At 41.4% G+C, this 14,909-nt stretch overlaps 1 protein-coding gene across 1 annotated transcript; it reads left to right on the forward strand.

Annotated features, from left to right (window-relative positions):
• PKD2L1 (polycystin 2 like 1, transient receptor potential cation channel) lies at positions 1-14,137 on the forward strand (the record flags this gene model as incomplete). Its single annotated transcript, XM_079535394.1, has 15 exons — positions 1-295; positions 2,453-2,566; positions 3,865-3,992; positions 5,106-5,362; positions 6,209-6,433; positions 6,767-6,995; positions 7,329-7,499; positions 8,167-8,348; positions 10,269-10,389; positions 10,770-10,868; positions 11,661-11,782; positions 12,107-12,224; positions 12,488-12,624; positions 13,350-13,497; positions 13,928-14,137. The coding sequence occupies 15 exons, from the start codon at positions 1-3 to the stop codon at positions 14,135-14,137; spliced, it is 2,556 nt and encodes an 851-aa protein (XP_079391520.1).
• Between the last annotated feature and the right edge of the window lie 772 nt (positions 14,138-14,909).

The following is a 14,909-nucleotide window of genomic DNA, read 5'->3' on the forward strand; positions in this document are numbered from 1 at the left end:
ATGAGTTCTTCTCACCTGAGCAACAGAGTTGAGAGCCGCTTTCGATCTCCAGAGGAGCATGAACTGGAGGCTGTGGGGAAGAAAGCCTGGGATAATCCTGTCTACAATGGCTCGCCCTCTGCCTCCTTGAAGATTCGAGCCATCTACAATCCCAAATCAATTCTGGAGAATCCCTATGAAAGTTTTGAAGAGGCGAGGGAGCCGGTGCCATACCAGGAGGAACAGAACAAAACTATGGAGGGGAAGACAAGTTCTTTCCTCAAGTGCTGCTTCTACATCTTCAGAGGCATCCGAGGTAAAGCTCTGACATCTCAGTAGTTCAGATTTACTAGCCCTTGGGAAAAGCAATGATACTTGGGTGGGAAGTGTGGGGTTGCAGAAGGCAGGAGCTGCATAATACCTGTATAGAGCAGGAATGTGCTCAGTATAGACTGGTTTTACTCCAGGCATCATCTTTAGCTGACCTGGAAAGAGCATCCACATTGCATGAATGACAGTTGTCCTTACACTTACAGTCTAGCATTGTTAATTGACAAAGAAGCCAGAGCAGAGGTGTATAGAGATCTCTGGTTTACCAAGGAGCAATGCAGGCTGGGGTTGGTAGGTTAAGAAAAAGAAAAAATAAATCCATACTTTATCAGCAAAATTCAGTTTTTGAAATTGGACTGTGCAAATGAAAATAGAGATCAGGACAGTACAGCATTCCCTTCTTTTATGGTAGTTGCAACAGTGTTTCCCACCAGCAAGGTTAGTAAACAGTAGGGTTGTAGGATAGACCAGAGCTGGGCAGGTGAGGTCCAAAGGTTGGGACAGGCAGCAGAAATGGCTCAACTGATCTCATAGGGATATCTCTGTTCTCAACGTGTGGACACTAGGGGTTCCCTGCCTCATGTTGGGGGTTGGGGGAGAGAAAAAAAAAACAACCCTGAAATATTGTGGTATAGTCATATCTAGAGATGAAGGGGGTAATTTAAGTGACCTGAACAGATTGTCCTTATCAACAAGCCCCTCACACTCAAAGTTCTTGCCCTTTAAATTCCTTTGGTTGCACTGCTCACGTTTTCTTGTCTTTCATTGTTTATTACACAGAAAAATGAGAATAAGACTGAAATCGTCAGGGGTCCAATGACAACAGTGAAACTTAGGCCAGCTACTCAGAGAAGGGTGCTTTCTTTGTACTGTCTCAGTCTTATTGTTGTCGCTTTTGGTAATGTGTCTGCACTGTTGTTTCCCACAGTTTTATTTTGTTTTTCTTTCCATTATGGAAGTTCTCATAGACCACATGCTCCTCATTTGCAGTAGAATAAATCCACACCTCATGTAGGTGCTCATTTCTACTGCTTGGCTTGGTATGGCTAGAGCAGTCTGTCCAAGAGTGAGCACGGATGCTGAGAAAGTCAGTATGACATCTGAAAGTACAAAAAAGCTCTCTACTTTGTTGAGATGCCAAAGAGCTATCAACAGGATGGAGGTGAATGTTCACAGGCCACTGCAGCACTTTTGCTTGCGCCAGAGCAAAGAGCCCAACTCCTTCCTTTGGCAGGGATGACTTCAGATGTGCTGCCTTTGATCCTGGCTTGCAGGAAGATGGTTGTTGTGCCCCGCTGGGAATGAGTACCAGGGCTGAGCTCTCTAGGAGGTGCTGAAAACACAGAGTCTGTGGATATTATTGACACAGATTCCATCACCAGGCTTTCAAGTGGAAGTTCTTCTGCCTTTTAACTGCAAAAAAAGTTTCTGAAATTACGCTGTAAAGCCATTATGCAAGAACAAGCAAAGTCATTAAAGGTGTTTGGCGGTTCATCAAAACCAAAATATTGAAGTTTCTTTAAAAGGAAGTGTTCCTGTCTTTTTGATCAATCCTAATGACATTTTATGAGTTCCTTTCACCGTGTGAAGAAATCAGAACATTAACTGGTATAAATTGGCATATTTTATTGAAGTCAGCGTAGTTCCATTGATGGACATCCCGAAGACAATTTGGCTTTATATTTTATGCTGAAAATATTGAGTTGAGCTATTTGATTGAGTCTTATAGCATACCAAATATCTGAGAGTTTGTGAGCAAGCAAGGGACAGATATTTTGAGCTTGGCAGTTCATCATACTCTAAAAAGAGCTAATAACTGTAAAGTGAACATCAGATGCAGTTCAGTATAGAAGTCCTTACTAGAAGGTAAGATGTTGGCATGTGCGTGACTGATGAAATTACATAACTCCTAGAGAACTTATGAGAAAGACTGAATTTCTGCAAGAAGTAAGCTGAAAAACAGGCAGGAAAAGATCGGTCCTTGCTGAATTCAGGCAGGAAGCTGGAGGGGTTTAGCAAAACAAAACAAAAAACCAAAACAACAACAAAAAAAAGGGAAATGTCATTCTTTGGAAATAGAGCTCCTCACGTAGCCTTTGAGAATGGTCATCAAACTCTCCATTTCTTTTCTTACATCCCAAAGGTCTTTGGGGCACTACGCTAACTGAGAATACAGCTGAAAACAGAGAACTTTACGTGAAGACTACTCTACGAGAGCTCCTAGTCTACATTGTGTTCTTGGTGGACATATGTCTGCGTAAGTAACGTATCTCACTGGTGTGCAACACATGGGGGGCTTTGTTATTAGACTTCCTCATCCTGCTGTACACGTTAAATTTATTGTACAAAAACCCACTGCAGCATGTGGGTGTGTTGTTAACCTACAGAATAGCTCTGCACACACAAGTGAAAAAGCTGAAAATTGCTCTAAACTGGTTAAACCTGCTAGGTTGAAGCAGTCTTTCCAAAGCTGTGTTATCAGTTCCAGCTGTTGTCACAGAGTCTGGGGAGAATCGGTGCAAAGTTCTTGTTCTACAGAAAACGTTCAAGCGTAAGACAGCAGCTCTAGAAACTTCTTGGGATCAGAGACACAGGGTTCTGAGAGATATTCCTCTCTGAGACTGGTAGGGCTGCTGAAGCGATAGTGCAGATGGCAGCTCATGTTGTTCTTGGGTGGATTTAATGCAGCGCTGTACTGAATGCTAATGGTCTTTGTGGGGTTAGAACAATGTCTGTGTGGTTTTTTGGGAAGCTTCAATCGTTATCGCAAATTAGCAGCTGAGGCATGAAGCAGTGGAAAGGGTTATATTTCATGGGCCCTATGGCAGGAGAGATAAACAGACAGTGCCAATCTGAGGTACTATCACACTGACCCAGGGAGATAGTGCTTCCTAAAGAACTAGGATGTGCACACAGACGTACTTGTGGTTGCACAGTGATTCATATAGAAGCATTGGATGCTAAACGTCAGCTGCTTTATTTTTGTGATACCCTTTCAGTAGTTGGACATGTTCTTAGTGATCACCATAATGAATGCTCTTCCACAGAGAGGAGTCCTGGAGAGTTGAAACAACATGTTCAGGGACATTTTGAGGTTTTTTAGTATGTGAAAACTTACATAGAGCTTTCCACTCAGGAACATGGATAGTTTCTATGTACCTTCATAAATTTAGATCAAAACTGAGGTGCATTCAAAGTACATCTCAAGAATGATGTTCTGAGAAAGACTTCTCTCAGAGTTTTTCTCTGAGGGAGGAAAGATAATGTTATCCAGGAGAATAAGTTACATTATCCAGTGGTCTTCTCTGGCCTTTAAATACCTAAAATCTGTCAGTCTGATGGTTTAAATTCTAGAGCATGCGCCAAATGAAGTTGTAGATCCTTAAGCAAGCAAAAAGTTATGTGACTTGCATTCTCAAGGTCTCGTCACTTGCATCTTGCTCAGCTTACTTACATAGAATAAACTGCACAGAAAATGAACGTGTGTATGTCTCTCTCTATATATATATGGCTCCAAGATTTAGGTGTAAGGGTGGCCCTTTTCTTTTCTCCTAGTGACATATGGTATGACAAGTTCCAGTGCCTATTACTACACAAAAGTGATGTCTGAGCTATTCCTGCAGAGCTCTTCGGACAACCGTGTCTCCTTCCAGTCCATTGGCAGCATGGCTGACTTCTGGGTGGTGAGTACACTCGTGGCCTGGCATGGTGAGCCAATGAAATATCAGCGAGGCTGGGATATTCAGTTCCTCCCAAATGTGCTGCTTAATGCTTTCAGCAAAACATTTTACTGCTTGCTAGCTGTTAGCAATAGTTTGTCATATGCATGCATAATATCCACAGGCTTAAAATATATTATACTCCTCGTATTGCTGTGGCCAGAATATTGGCCAGTCTGAGTGTTACTTGTATCGATTAGAGTCCAGAATTTATCAGCTAAACAAGCCAGGACATAACAAAAAGAAACTGCTATACTTGTATAAATAGTGAGTTCAGACCCAGACAGTCCAAGTGATTTATTCCAGGCTTTCTCATGTTAGAAATGACTTTGAATCCTACAGTCTAATGTCTTCATGTTTGTCTCCTAGCAATAATCTTATTTCCATTTTTATGAGTAACTGTGGGAACAGCATGCTTAACTTGCCTGTAATTTATGCCTGGGCTTGTCTGACCTGTAGATTTTTTAATGAAGAAGCTGGATTAAAATTTGCACTAACTGTTATGAACGAAAATAAAGTTGGAAAAAATGTTTGGAATCCAGTGTTTTTATCAAAGAACTGGAGAAGGAATAATATTGGGTCACAGTGAATGTTGTTGAGATATTGCAACCACTTATCTCTGATAGTCAGCCAGAAATTCATTGTCAGCTATCTTTGTCTTTCTCTGATGTATTAAAATAGGACAATGAACTATGACACTGTTGCTTTCCCCCAGCATTTCCAGGGAGCTGGTCTGCCCTGTCTTTGTAATTCATACCTTATGCCAAGACAGTTTCTCAAAACTTGTGTTCACCAAAGAGGAAGAGACAAAAAGACTTGCAGAGCCCTTGTCTCTTCATTAGCACAAGGTGCAGAAAGCATGTTACAAAGCTGTGAGGAGCTAACAAAGCAACCTGCTGCTCAGCATCCCTCTTCTGTCCTGCAATTCCACCCAGCCCTGTATGTGTGCTCCCATCCTTAGCATATATCCGACACAAGTTCTACTACTTCCCACCTCGGGGAGTAGAGCAGCGTGGGTCAGGTCTTATCATCTCAAGTCCAGGCCGAGAAAATTCCTCTTTTCTCCCTCTCATGCAGTATGCACAAGGTCCTCTTCTGGATAATCTTTACTGGACAAAGTGGTACAACAATGAGTCCCTAGCGGCGCACAACACTCAGTCATACATCTATTACGAGAACCTGCTACTGGGTGTCCCACGCATGCGACAGCTGAAGGTGAAGAACAACTCCTGTGTGGTTCATGATGACTTCAAAGAGGAGATCTCAGGCTGCTATGATGTATACTCAGAAGACAAAGAGGAAAAAGTCTCCTTTGGACTCATCAATGGAACAGCGTAAGTACACCTTCTACCGTTCAGAATTAAAAAGTCTGTGATTTCTATTTTTATTTTTTATTGATTCAAATTATTCACTTCTGTTTAAAGTAAGATCTGCTGAATGCTGGAATTTCCCTTGCAGTTAAAGGTAAAGAATTAGAACAGGTATTTTGTCTGTTTTTAAGAGAATGTACCTCTTTCATCTTGAAAATATTTTTCCAAGATTTTCCTAGCCTTTTTTTTTTTTTTTTTCTTAAGAGATATCCGAATCACTTTCTTAAGACCCAGCCCTTCTAATTTCTAATTGAAATGGAAGGTAGCACGTAAAACCAGCCTCACGCTTAGATAGTGGGTTGGGTGGTCTTTTTTTTTTTTTTTTTTTTTCCCCTTACTTGTGATTCATGCAGTTCAGTGTGGATTTTCCTCTGTAATGCTGTGGAGCAGCTGCAGTTTAATAACTCCTTACTTGCAGCTTGAGAAGCTGTGAAAGAGAAACTGTTGTTCATAAAGTCGTGCAAGTGTGCTCAAAGCAGAGGGCTGTATGCCACATGTTAGAAGGCAATATAGCAGATCCTTGGAGTAACCTCCTCCAAACAAGTAAGGTAGCATAGTCAGTGAACCTGCAGAAATTTCACTCCATAATACGATAAGTTGTGTTCTGTCACTACTGAAAGTCACTAGATCAGTAATCTATTGCCAGTGAAGGACTCATGTAGGCTCAGCCCTGGAACAGGAGTTAAGTGCTAACTCTTTGATTAACTGCTCTATATTTTGAAGAAATGGTTTCATTTCTCCTGGCTGCAAGGTTGTATCCCAGGCTGTGGGTGGTAAGCGATGCCTTTGCTCATAGATAATCTGTTGCAGGTGGAGGTACCATTCTGAGGAAGAGCTGGGTGGCTCATCTCACTGGGGAAGACTAACCAGTTACAGTGGGGGAGGATACTACATAGACCTCAAGTTGACCAGAGAAGAGAGTGCTGAAGCCCTGCAAGTCTTGAAGGAGAAATTATGGTTGGATCGGGGGACACGAGTTGTCTTCATTGATTTCTCGGTGTATAATGCAAATATCAATCTGTTCTGTGTTCTGAGGTAGGCTGAGTCCCACTGGAAATTCTACTGCCTCTTACTTTTTTCTTGATGCTGTAGTGTCTTAAAATGCAAAAATAACCTTGTCTGCAACTGGTTGTAGGACTGGATGGCATCAGTAGATACTGTGTGGATTAGACTTGGTTTTCCTGACACTACTAGTCACCCTTCTTGGCCTTTCATTCTTTCCGATCATGAGTAGTGAAGCATCAGAAAAAAGAATGCATAAACACCCACACAACTCTTCCACACGTAGTGTGGCGGGTATCTCATTCTCAAGTTTGATGCCTCCATTTCCCCTTTTGTAATTATCAGTGTTTTCTTTTCCCCTTGAAGGTTAGTGGTGGAGTTTCCAGCCACTGGTGGTGCCATTCCCTCCTGGCAAATCCGGACAGTCAAGCTTATACGATATGTCAGCGCATGGGATTTCTTCATTGTTGCCTGTGAAGTTATTTTCTGTGTCTTCATTTTCTACTATGTCGTGGAGGAGATTTTAGAGCTGCGTATCCACAGGCTTCAGTACTTTACCAGCATATGGAACATCTTGGATGTGGTTGTCATTCTGGTGAGGATGCTTGCATGCTTTTTTTTTTTTTCTTTGGCTGAAGGGTATGAAAAACAGAACTAATGAAAGAAAGGAGAAACTCATCTAGATAAGAACTGGCACATATTTTGCTCTGATAGAAAAATGGACCAGCAAAATAGACGTATGTTCATCTGTCAGGTATTAGAAGAAAATTCTTAATTATGCTTTTGAGGCTGTGAAGTAAGGGAGTAAGGTAATCCAGTGCATTACAATCTTGTTTACATCCTCACCAGTAGACTTATGAACTGTGACACTAAGGAATTCTGTGGCATGTTAACTTCTCTAGTCACTGCAGATCCTTCATTTTTACAGCTCTCCATTGTTGCTATTGGATTTCACATCTTTCGTACCACAGAGGTGAACAGACTGTTGGGGGAGCTGCTGAAACATCCTGAAACCTATGCGGACTTTGAGTTCCTAGCATTCTGGCAGACTCAGTACAATAATATGAATGCAGTCAACTTATTCTTCGCCTGGATCAAGGTATTGTAAGGAAAGTGCCAGGGTTTCAGACTCATACCTCTTCCTCTAGATAGCTTGGGATTAATTCTTTCATCTGAGTGAATGAGGCTAACAGTTATAAAACAGGGAATTATTTCTCTAAGTGACATAAGCTCAATTTCATAGTTACTCCAGACGGCTTTTCGCCTTACTTTCTGAATCCAGTTATGTGGAGATAAACAGGGAAATGAGCTTGGAAGTTGTGTAAAAGACTTTTTTTTTTTTTTTTTTTTTTTTTTTTTTTTTTTTTTAATTAAATGCTGAATACAGTACAATTTTGTCCATCATGTACTGTTTTCACTATCACTACCCAACAACTGGAGGTGACTTGTCTGTTGATAGGCATCCTGCATGTCAACGAAAGCATGTTGGTGTGATGGAAGGCTATGCTGTACTTAGGGATCCTCACTATCGTCAAGATGTGTATCCTCTTTATATTTTCATTTGCGGCAGGGAGGAAATTCTTATGTTTATCACCTCATAGGAAAGTGGTAGCATGTCTGGGGCAAATATCCTGAACTCTAGGCCACTATTCCCTCAGCCTGGCTATCTCCTTGGTGCTTTAGTAAGCATATGCGTGAAGGAGAGAGACTGACTTTGCTGATGGTTTGACCTAACTTTGTCCCTATTTTTTTTTTCTTTCTTGCAGATATTCAAGTATATTAGCTTTAACAAAACAATGACTCAGCTGTCCTCCACGTTGGCACGTTGTGCCAAGGACATCCTGGGCTTTGCCATTATGTTCTTTATTGTCTTCTTTGCTTATGCCCAGTTGGGTTACCTTCTTTTTGGGACACAAGTGGAAAACTTCAGTACCTTTGTTAAATGCATGTAAGTGTATTGGCCATAATTAAGTTTTCACTGTTGCCAGCTGTTGTCTAAAGAATTTTAACTGCTTTCCAACCTATTCCCAACTGCAAATTTGATCGTCAGTCGGATACCTGTTATCTCTCATGTACTAAAGCCACAATGGCTAAAAAGCGGATCATAGTCCCACATTCGTAATGTCATTGTGGACAAAGGAACACAGTGAGAAAATTGAAGGTAACAGATTTGATTGTCTAGTGATTATCAGCAGGGATGTGAGCAGCTGATGCTTTGAGACTCTTCACAGCCTTTTGATTCAACAGAAATCCCAGCCTGACAGTTTAGTGAGCAGTTTTGTTTGTCAGTAATATAGACATCTTTTGATGTGGCATTGCTAGGTACAGCAACAGCACTTGGCATGCAGCGTAACTTACAACAATTCTGCAGAAAAGCATCATAGCTCAGCTGATAGTGAACAGTGTAGTTACTGCTCTCCTCACCAATCTGTCATCTTCCGACCTCCTGTGGAGCCACTGAGGTAACAGAATGATGCTGTCTGCTGCTGAGACATTAAGAGATTTCTGGTTTTATACAACAGTAGGTAGCTTTTGGTCTACTTATGTTCAACTTCTCTATTTTGGTGGTAGGAACTAAATTCCTCAAAATAGGTGTTGTGAGGTAAGCCCAGTGTTATTTCTCTAATAAAGAAGAGGTCCAGATAGAAGCTCTGGTGCTTTGAAATGTTGTGGCTTCCAAATAGAGCCACTGATCACATAATTTCAGTGTCTGCACAACAGCTGCTTGAAAACTTTCTCATTTTTCCTCAGGTGGTGTATTTTAACGTAAAGGAAGATTTGGTAAAAATATTATTTCTTGCTTCAGGACTTCAGAAGGAAAGATTGGAAGTAATGCATTAGTCAGTATGATAGCTTTAAGCACTGAAACAGGAAAAAGTCAGAAACTACTTCTATTATTAATTTGTTTGATATAAAATATGATGTTAGAAATATTCAATATATTAAATACGATAGAGTATATTTGGTAACTGCCTTTAAAATACATAATATTTTATGTAGTTTATATCTGATTTTAATATTATGGCATATCTGCTTCAAAATAACAGGTCTTTCTGAAGGTTGATAGTCTTAATATGTTTATTTTAACACATTCAGCATGATGTTTTGTAAGTTGAATAGTAGTCTAAAGAAGACGAAGTAGACATTTTTTCAAAGCAAAAGAAATAAAAAGATATTTATTACCAGAGGGAAACATTTCAACATTACTGAATGGGAACAAATTAAATCAAAGAAGTGGAAGCAATACTATATTCCTCTCTCTTAGACCGGAAGGACATTCCCAACTCTCTCAAATAGACCAAAAGAATCCAAAATGGAGCTTTGGACTCCTCAGCAGGCTGCAAGATCTCAAGATTCTTTTCCTTGCACACCACTTGTGTGTCTTCTTTCTTCATGCCTCCCCGCATGCCCCCCTATTTTTTTCCTCCTAGTTGCAGTATGTCTGTCTGCATGTGTCTATTTATCAGGGCTGTTTCAGCGGTCAGTTTCCAGAGAAGCTTCACAGACTGTGTCAGGACATCTTAGATGGGGGATGAACAGCGAGTAGATGAGCACCTGCAGAAGAGACTGTCAATGAAGCAGGTTAAGAATGCTGGTCTTGGACAATCCTTCAGCTTACGTGCTCTCTAGGGCAATATGTGGGAGTTATGTGGTATAGTAGTGGTTTTCTGCCTATGCTCGTAGACCTCTGGCATCCAGGTTCTGCTTTTAGGGAGACTATAAGAAATGGTCCCTCTCTCATGGTCTTGGACCCTGCTTTGGACCATCTTGGCTGCAGGCAAGTTTAGAGTTCTTCTCAGGACTGTCTTTAGGAAGTAAGGTAAACATATATGCCTATGTGTGACCTTGTGTTCTTCCTTTCCCCCAGCTTCACGCAATTTCGGATCATTCTTGGTGACTTTGACTACAATTCCATTGACAATGCCAACAGGGTCCTTGGGCCTGTTTATTTCGTCACCTACGTGTTCTTTGTTTTCTTTGTGCTCCTGGTAAGCAAGAAAGGCTTCCTTACCTCTATTTGACAGCAGTGTTTGAGAGACCCCTCAATCCCCCCTCTCTGACTTCCTAGGTAATGGATGCAGAGGGATGTTCATTAAATTAAATACTGTCAAGAGTGTGAATGTAGCTTAAGATATTGTAGGAGAGGCTACTGGAGGTGGTGTCTGAGCTGAGAATAAATGTACCTTTGGCCACTGCTTTAGCTATCAGCTTTCCTCCCCAGTCCTTCCCTTTTCCTAAGGTATTGCCCCATGTGAGAACAGCGACTTGTTTAACTGAGCCCTGCACAGCTATGTTGGTATCTTGCTGCCTCACCTGCTGGGGTGGGCAAAGTGTCTCAGGCTAAACTCTTTTTTTCCTATTTCTTTAGAACATGTTTCTGGCCATCATCAATGATACCTACTCAGAAGTCAAAGAGGAGCTTTCAAGCCAGAAGGATGAGCTGCAGCTCTCAGACATCTTGAAGCAGGTGATGAATAGCAAAAACTGTGTTACTTTCTAGCCAAATCCTGAAACATTTTCTTGGAGTTCCTGACCTGTGTTGAACTTACTGTAGAAAAAACTGGTTTCCAGATCCACTTACTGATATGCAGAACAGCAACAGAAGTCATATCCCTTCAAGAATAGATCAAGTTCCCAGATTCTTAGGCAATGGGAGGATGAGAAAGCAAGAGTTGAGGGAATCCTGTTGCTTAAGTATGCCAGAAAAGTTTCTCAACAACTTTTCTTCCCTAGACTATATATATATGTACACACACACACACACACACACACACACACACAAAGCTCCATCAGTCCTTTATACAGTGCTCTTTGATCAATAGCAAATGAAACAACAGGTTCTATTTTGCTGATCTTAGCATTTTACAGTAGTGTGAATCTGCTGGGTTACATCTGGATTTCCCATGGACAAATTCCAGAAATGGTCCTGAAGGTTCTCTGCTGTCTATGCTGTAGGACCAGTATTCTGCAAAGAATGATATTTGAGAGAATGTCTTAAGCAGTTTATGACTGGGAGCTTGGTTAAAGTGAGGCTTGGGAGGAGAAAAGCAGATGGCAAGTTTTTTCATGGAGGTAGTGTGTTGGTGCTGCTTTGAAGTGGTGACTCTGGTTTATAAATGAGACATAGTCTGTAGCATTGTATCTGTGCTGCTTTAAAACTGAAAATCTTGTACTAATCAGCATCTGCTCACCCATATTGCATTGTACATCCTTTCTTATTTTTTCACTGTTCTGAATTCATTTACACCTCTGTTAACAGAGCTACAACCGAACGCTTATGAGGTTGAAGCTGAAAAAGGAACGGATTTCTGATGTGCAGAAAGCATTGCAGAATGGAACAAAAGAACTGGGCTTTGAGGACTTCAAGAACAGCTTGAAGGAGTGAGTGAGTCAGCTTGTGGGATGTCTTCTTATCCCTTTCTCTCAGTCACACTTGTAATTTAAACTCTGTAATGTTCAAGGCCTGGAGAGCAATTAAGTCAGATTATGTCAATAAAAGATGCATAAAAAAGAGTTATCACAGTTTCTCACATGTTTAATCTCATGATCTAAATAGAGTTGTGTTGCTGTCTCCCTCAAAAGTGGAATATTTAAGCTCCTCATTGGCAGGAGGCAGCAGTACACTCATTTCAAAAGGGGTGCTCCTGTGCTGTTAGGGCTCGTGTAATCTGGTGCCTTGAGCCTTACCTTTTTGTTCTTCCACAGACTGGGCCATGCGGACCATGAGATCACAGCAGCCTTCTCCAGGTTTGACAAAGATGGCAACCACATCCTTGATGAAGAGGAGCAGCAGCAGATGAAGCATGACCTAGAGGCAAAAAGGGTAAAAAAACAAACAAACGAAAAAAAACCCAAACCAAAAACAGGTGAGGAATGAAGCTCTGCTAATCAGTAGAGATCACTCCAGGATGGCCTCGGGAATCTTTGGATTTGTGATATAAAATAAGCAGGCAGAGTACAACTCCAACTCTGTCTGAACAGCAGCTGAGTACATGACCTACTTGTGAATCTGTGTGTTAGGTTAACAGTGAATCTGATACAGAGTTAATATCCAACTTCTCAACAATTTCTTTATCTGTCTTCCAGGTTGCTCTGAATACAGAGATTGAAAATTTAGGGAAATCCTATGGGGGCAACAACTTGGATGAGAATCTGTCCTATGTGGAAGCAAAGAATAACCATGCCAATAAGGCCAGCTGGGTTTCCGAAGAAGAGTTCCAAGTGTATGTTGGGGCTGGCCGTAGTTTAATCTTTCTATAAACAAGGGTCTGATCCCCGCTGTTTTTCTCCCTGATGTAGCTGTTTGCACTGCTGTTGAGCAGTTGCAATAAGATCTGGTCCTTTTTTCTCTTTCACACACATGAATGAGCAGGTCAGAAAAGAATCAGGTCATTTCTTGTCATGTGTTTTGCCCATTGCTGTAAAAAATCAGACTGAGAAATATTGCTTTCTGCCCCTTGAATAACCTCTGCTGTTGTTGGATGGCCACAGACAATACGCTGTCATGTTCTGTATTGGGAGTTAGCCTGGAAAACATGGCTAGCAAAAGTTGATACCTTTACAGAAGGCTCTGGGCAATAAATACCCTCGGTTTATAGCCTAACTGTCCGTCATCCTCCAGGTTTGAGAATAACACATGGCTGTTTCTTCCTTAGGAATAATATGGGATAAATACCTCAGAGAATCAGGAGATCCTGATTCTTCTACTGAGTAACACTGAGCAATTCACATAGGGCTATATTAAAAGAGAGACAGATGCAATATTAATATTGGGATTACATTGTGGCCTGACTATGGAGGGAATTCTGTGTTCATTGACTATGAATCAACATCTCTGATGTGGAGCGTTCGTTCCTGTTTGAGATCTAGCCTGTTGTCCTTGAGATAACTCTTGCAAATTCTAGTGGTCACAACAAGAAAAAAGTTGCAAATGCCCTGTCTTCCCCAGACTCCTGCAACGTGTGCTGCATCTGGAACAGTCCATACACAGCATTGGCCCCAAGATTGATGCAGTGGTAAGCAAGCTAGAAGTGCTGGAGAGAAACAAGCTGAAAACAAAGTATTTGATGGGCAAGCCACTGGATAACAGTAGGAAGGTTGGTAGCCCTCCACTATACATTTGAACTAGCTTCAGGGTTGGTGACCAACCCTGCTGCATGAGTGGATGTATTAGCACCTTTTCTTTTCAAATCCCCATTGATGCAAGATAAAGTTGGCAGGGTTGTCATTTTGCATGGTCTAATCATTTCTGTTCAAAAGCAGTGGCACAGGATTCCTGTCAACATTCTTATAAAGGGCAGAAAGGGATGGTGCTCTTTTCATCTGTTCATTGCTTGAATCAGTATTCATCAAAGCATTACAACAGTGTATTGGATCTTCAACAGATTGATGGCCTTGTACTAGTTTCTAGAAGAATGTGGAAAATATTATTTAAGCATCATGGGCACCTTGTCTCTCCCCTAAAGAGTTGCTTGACTTCCTGTTGTGTTTCTAACAATGCAGGTCACTCTTTATTCTGGTTAACAGGAGGAAGAACCCAGTCAGGAAGAACTGCTCTCCCAGAGCCCAGACCAGCTGAGGAAAGAAGCAGCAGAAGACTGGGGAGTGGAATATGTACAGGGAAATAACCCAAGTTGCATATCTTCTCAGAATGGGATCTGTCCAATCTTGCTCAGGTCAAGTGTACCAGGGTCTCAGGCACCTAAGAACATCCAGTCACAGTCTGAGTGCTTCTAGCAAACAGCCCAGTGTTCCCAGTCTGGCTCCTACAGTACTATATCACTGTCAGTTGTTTTTCCCACTGTTAGAATAGTCAGAACAGCTGAACGCAGGCACCACTGTTGCCAGAGACTGGTGATGTGAAAAACTGGGGCTGCTCTTTTCCAGCGTAGTGATGTGTGATATCACAGACCTAGAACTTCTGGCCCCTGTGCCTCTGGACTAGTTAGAAATATGGAACCAGGTATTGCATTAGGTTTCTGTCTCTGAACAGGACAACTTAAAGTGCTTTTACCTATATTTTCTCAAGATATAAAGGCATCAGAGCTCTGGAAGTACTTGGATCCAGAATGGGAAATTGCAAGTTGTTCCCCACAAACATGCACATCCCCACATGCCTGCATTCTCAATTGTGGGGAAAAGTTGAAGTAATCAGATTAACAAAACAGAATATAATCATTAGTGTGAGACAGAAAGGAGAAAGTAGTTGTGTCTACATGGTTACCACTAACTTTGTTCTGTTGTAATTTGCATCCAGAACATTTTGGTAACCCTCTTTGGTTACTAAAGATTCAGATGTTGGAAAAAATAGGACATAAACACCTCAGTCAAGATAATTAATGAGAGTTTACTCCCGGTGTACTAGGAGGAGATCTGAAATTGAAGCAGCTGTTACTGATATTCTGAGGTCTGAATGTCAGGGAACAGACTTCAGTTTCTAACACTGGATCAGCCCTGCTCTGGCCAGGCTCTAGAACTGTCACAGCTACACAGTGACAGTGGTAGTGCT

Source organism: Tetrao urogallus (assembly GCF_951394365.1).
Source record: "Tetrao urogallus genome assembly, chromosome: 5".
In the NCBI taxonomy this organism is placed as follows: Eukaryota; Metazoa; Chordata; class Aves; order Galliformes; family Phasianidae; genus Tetrao; species Tetrao urogallus.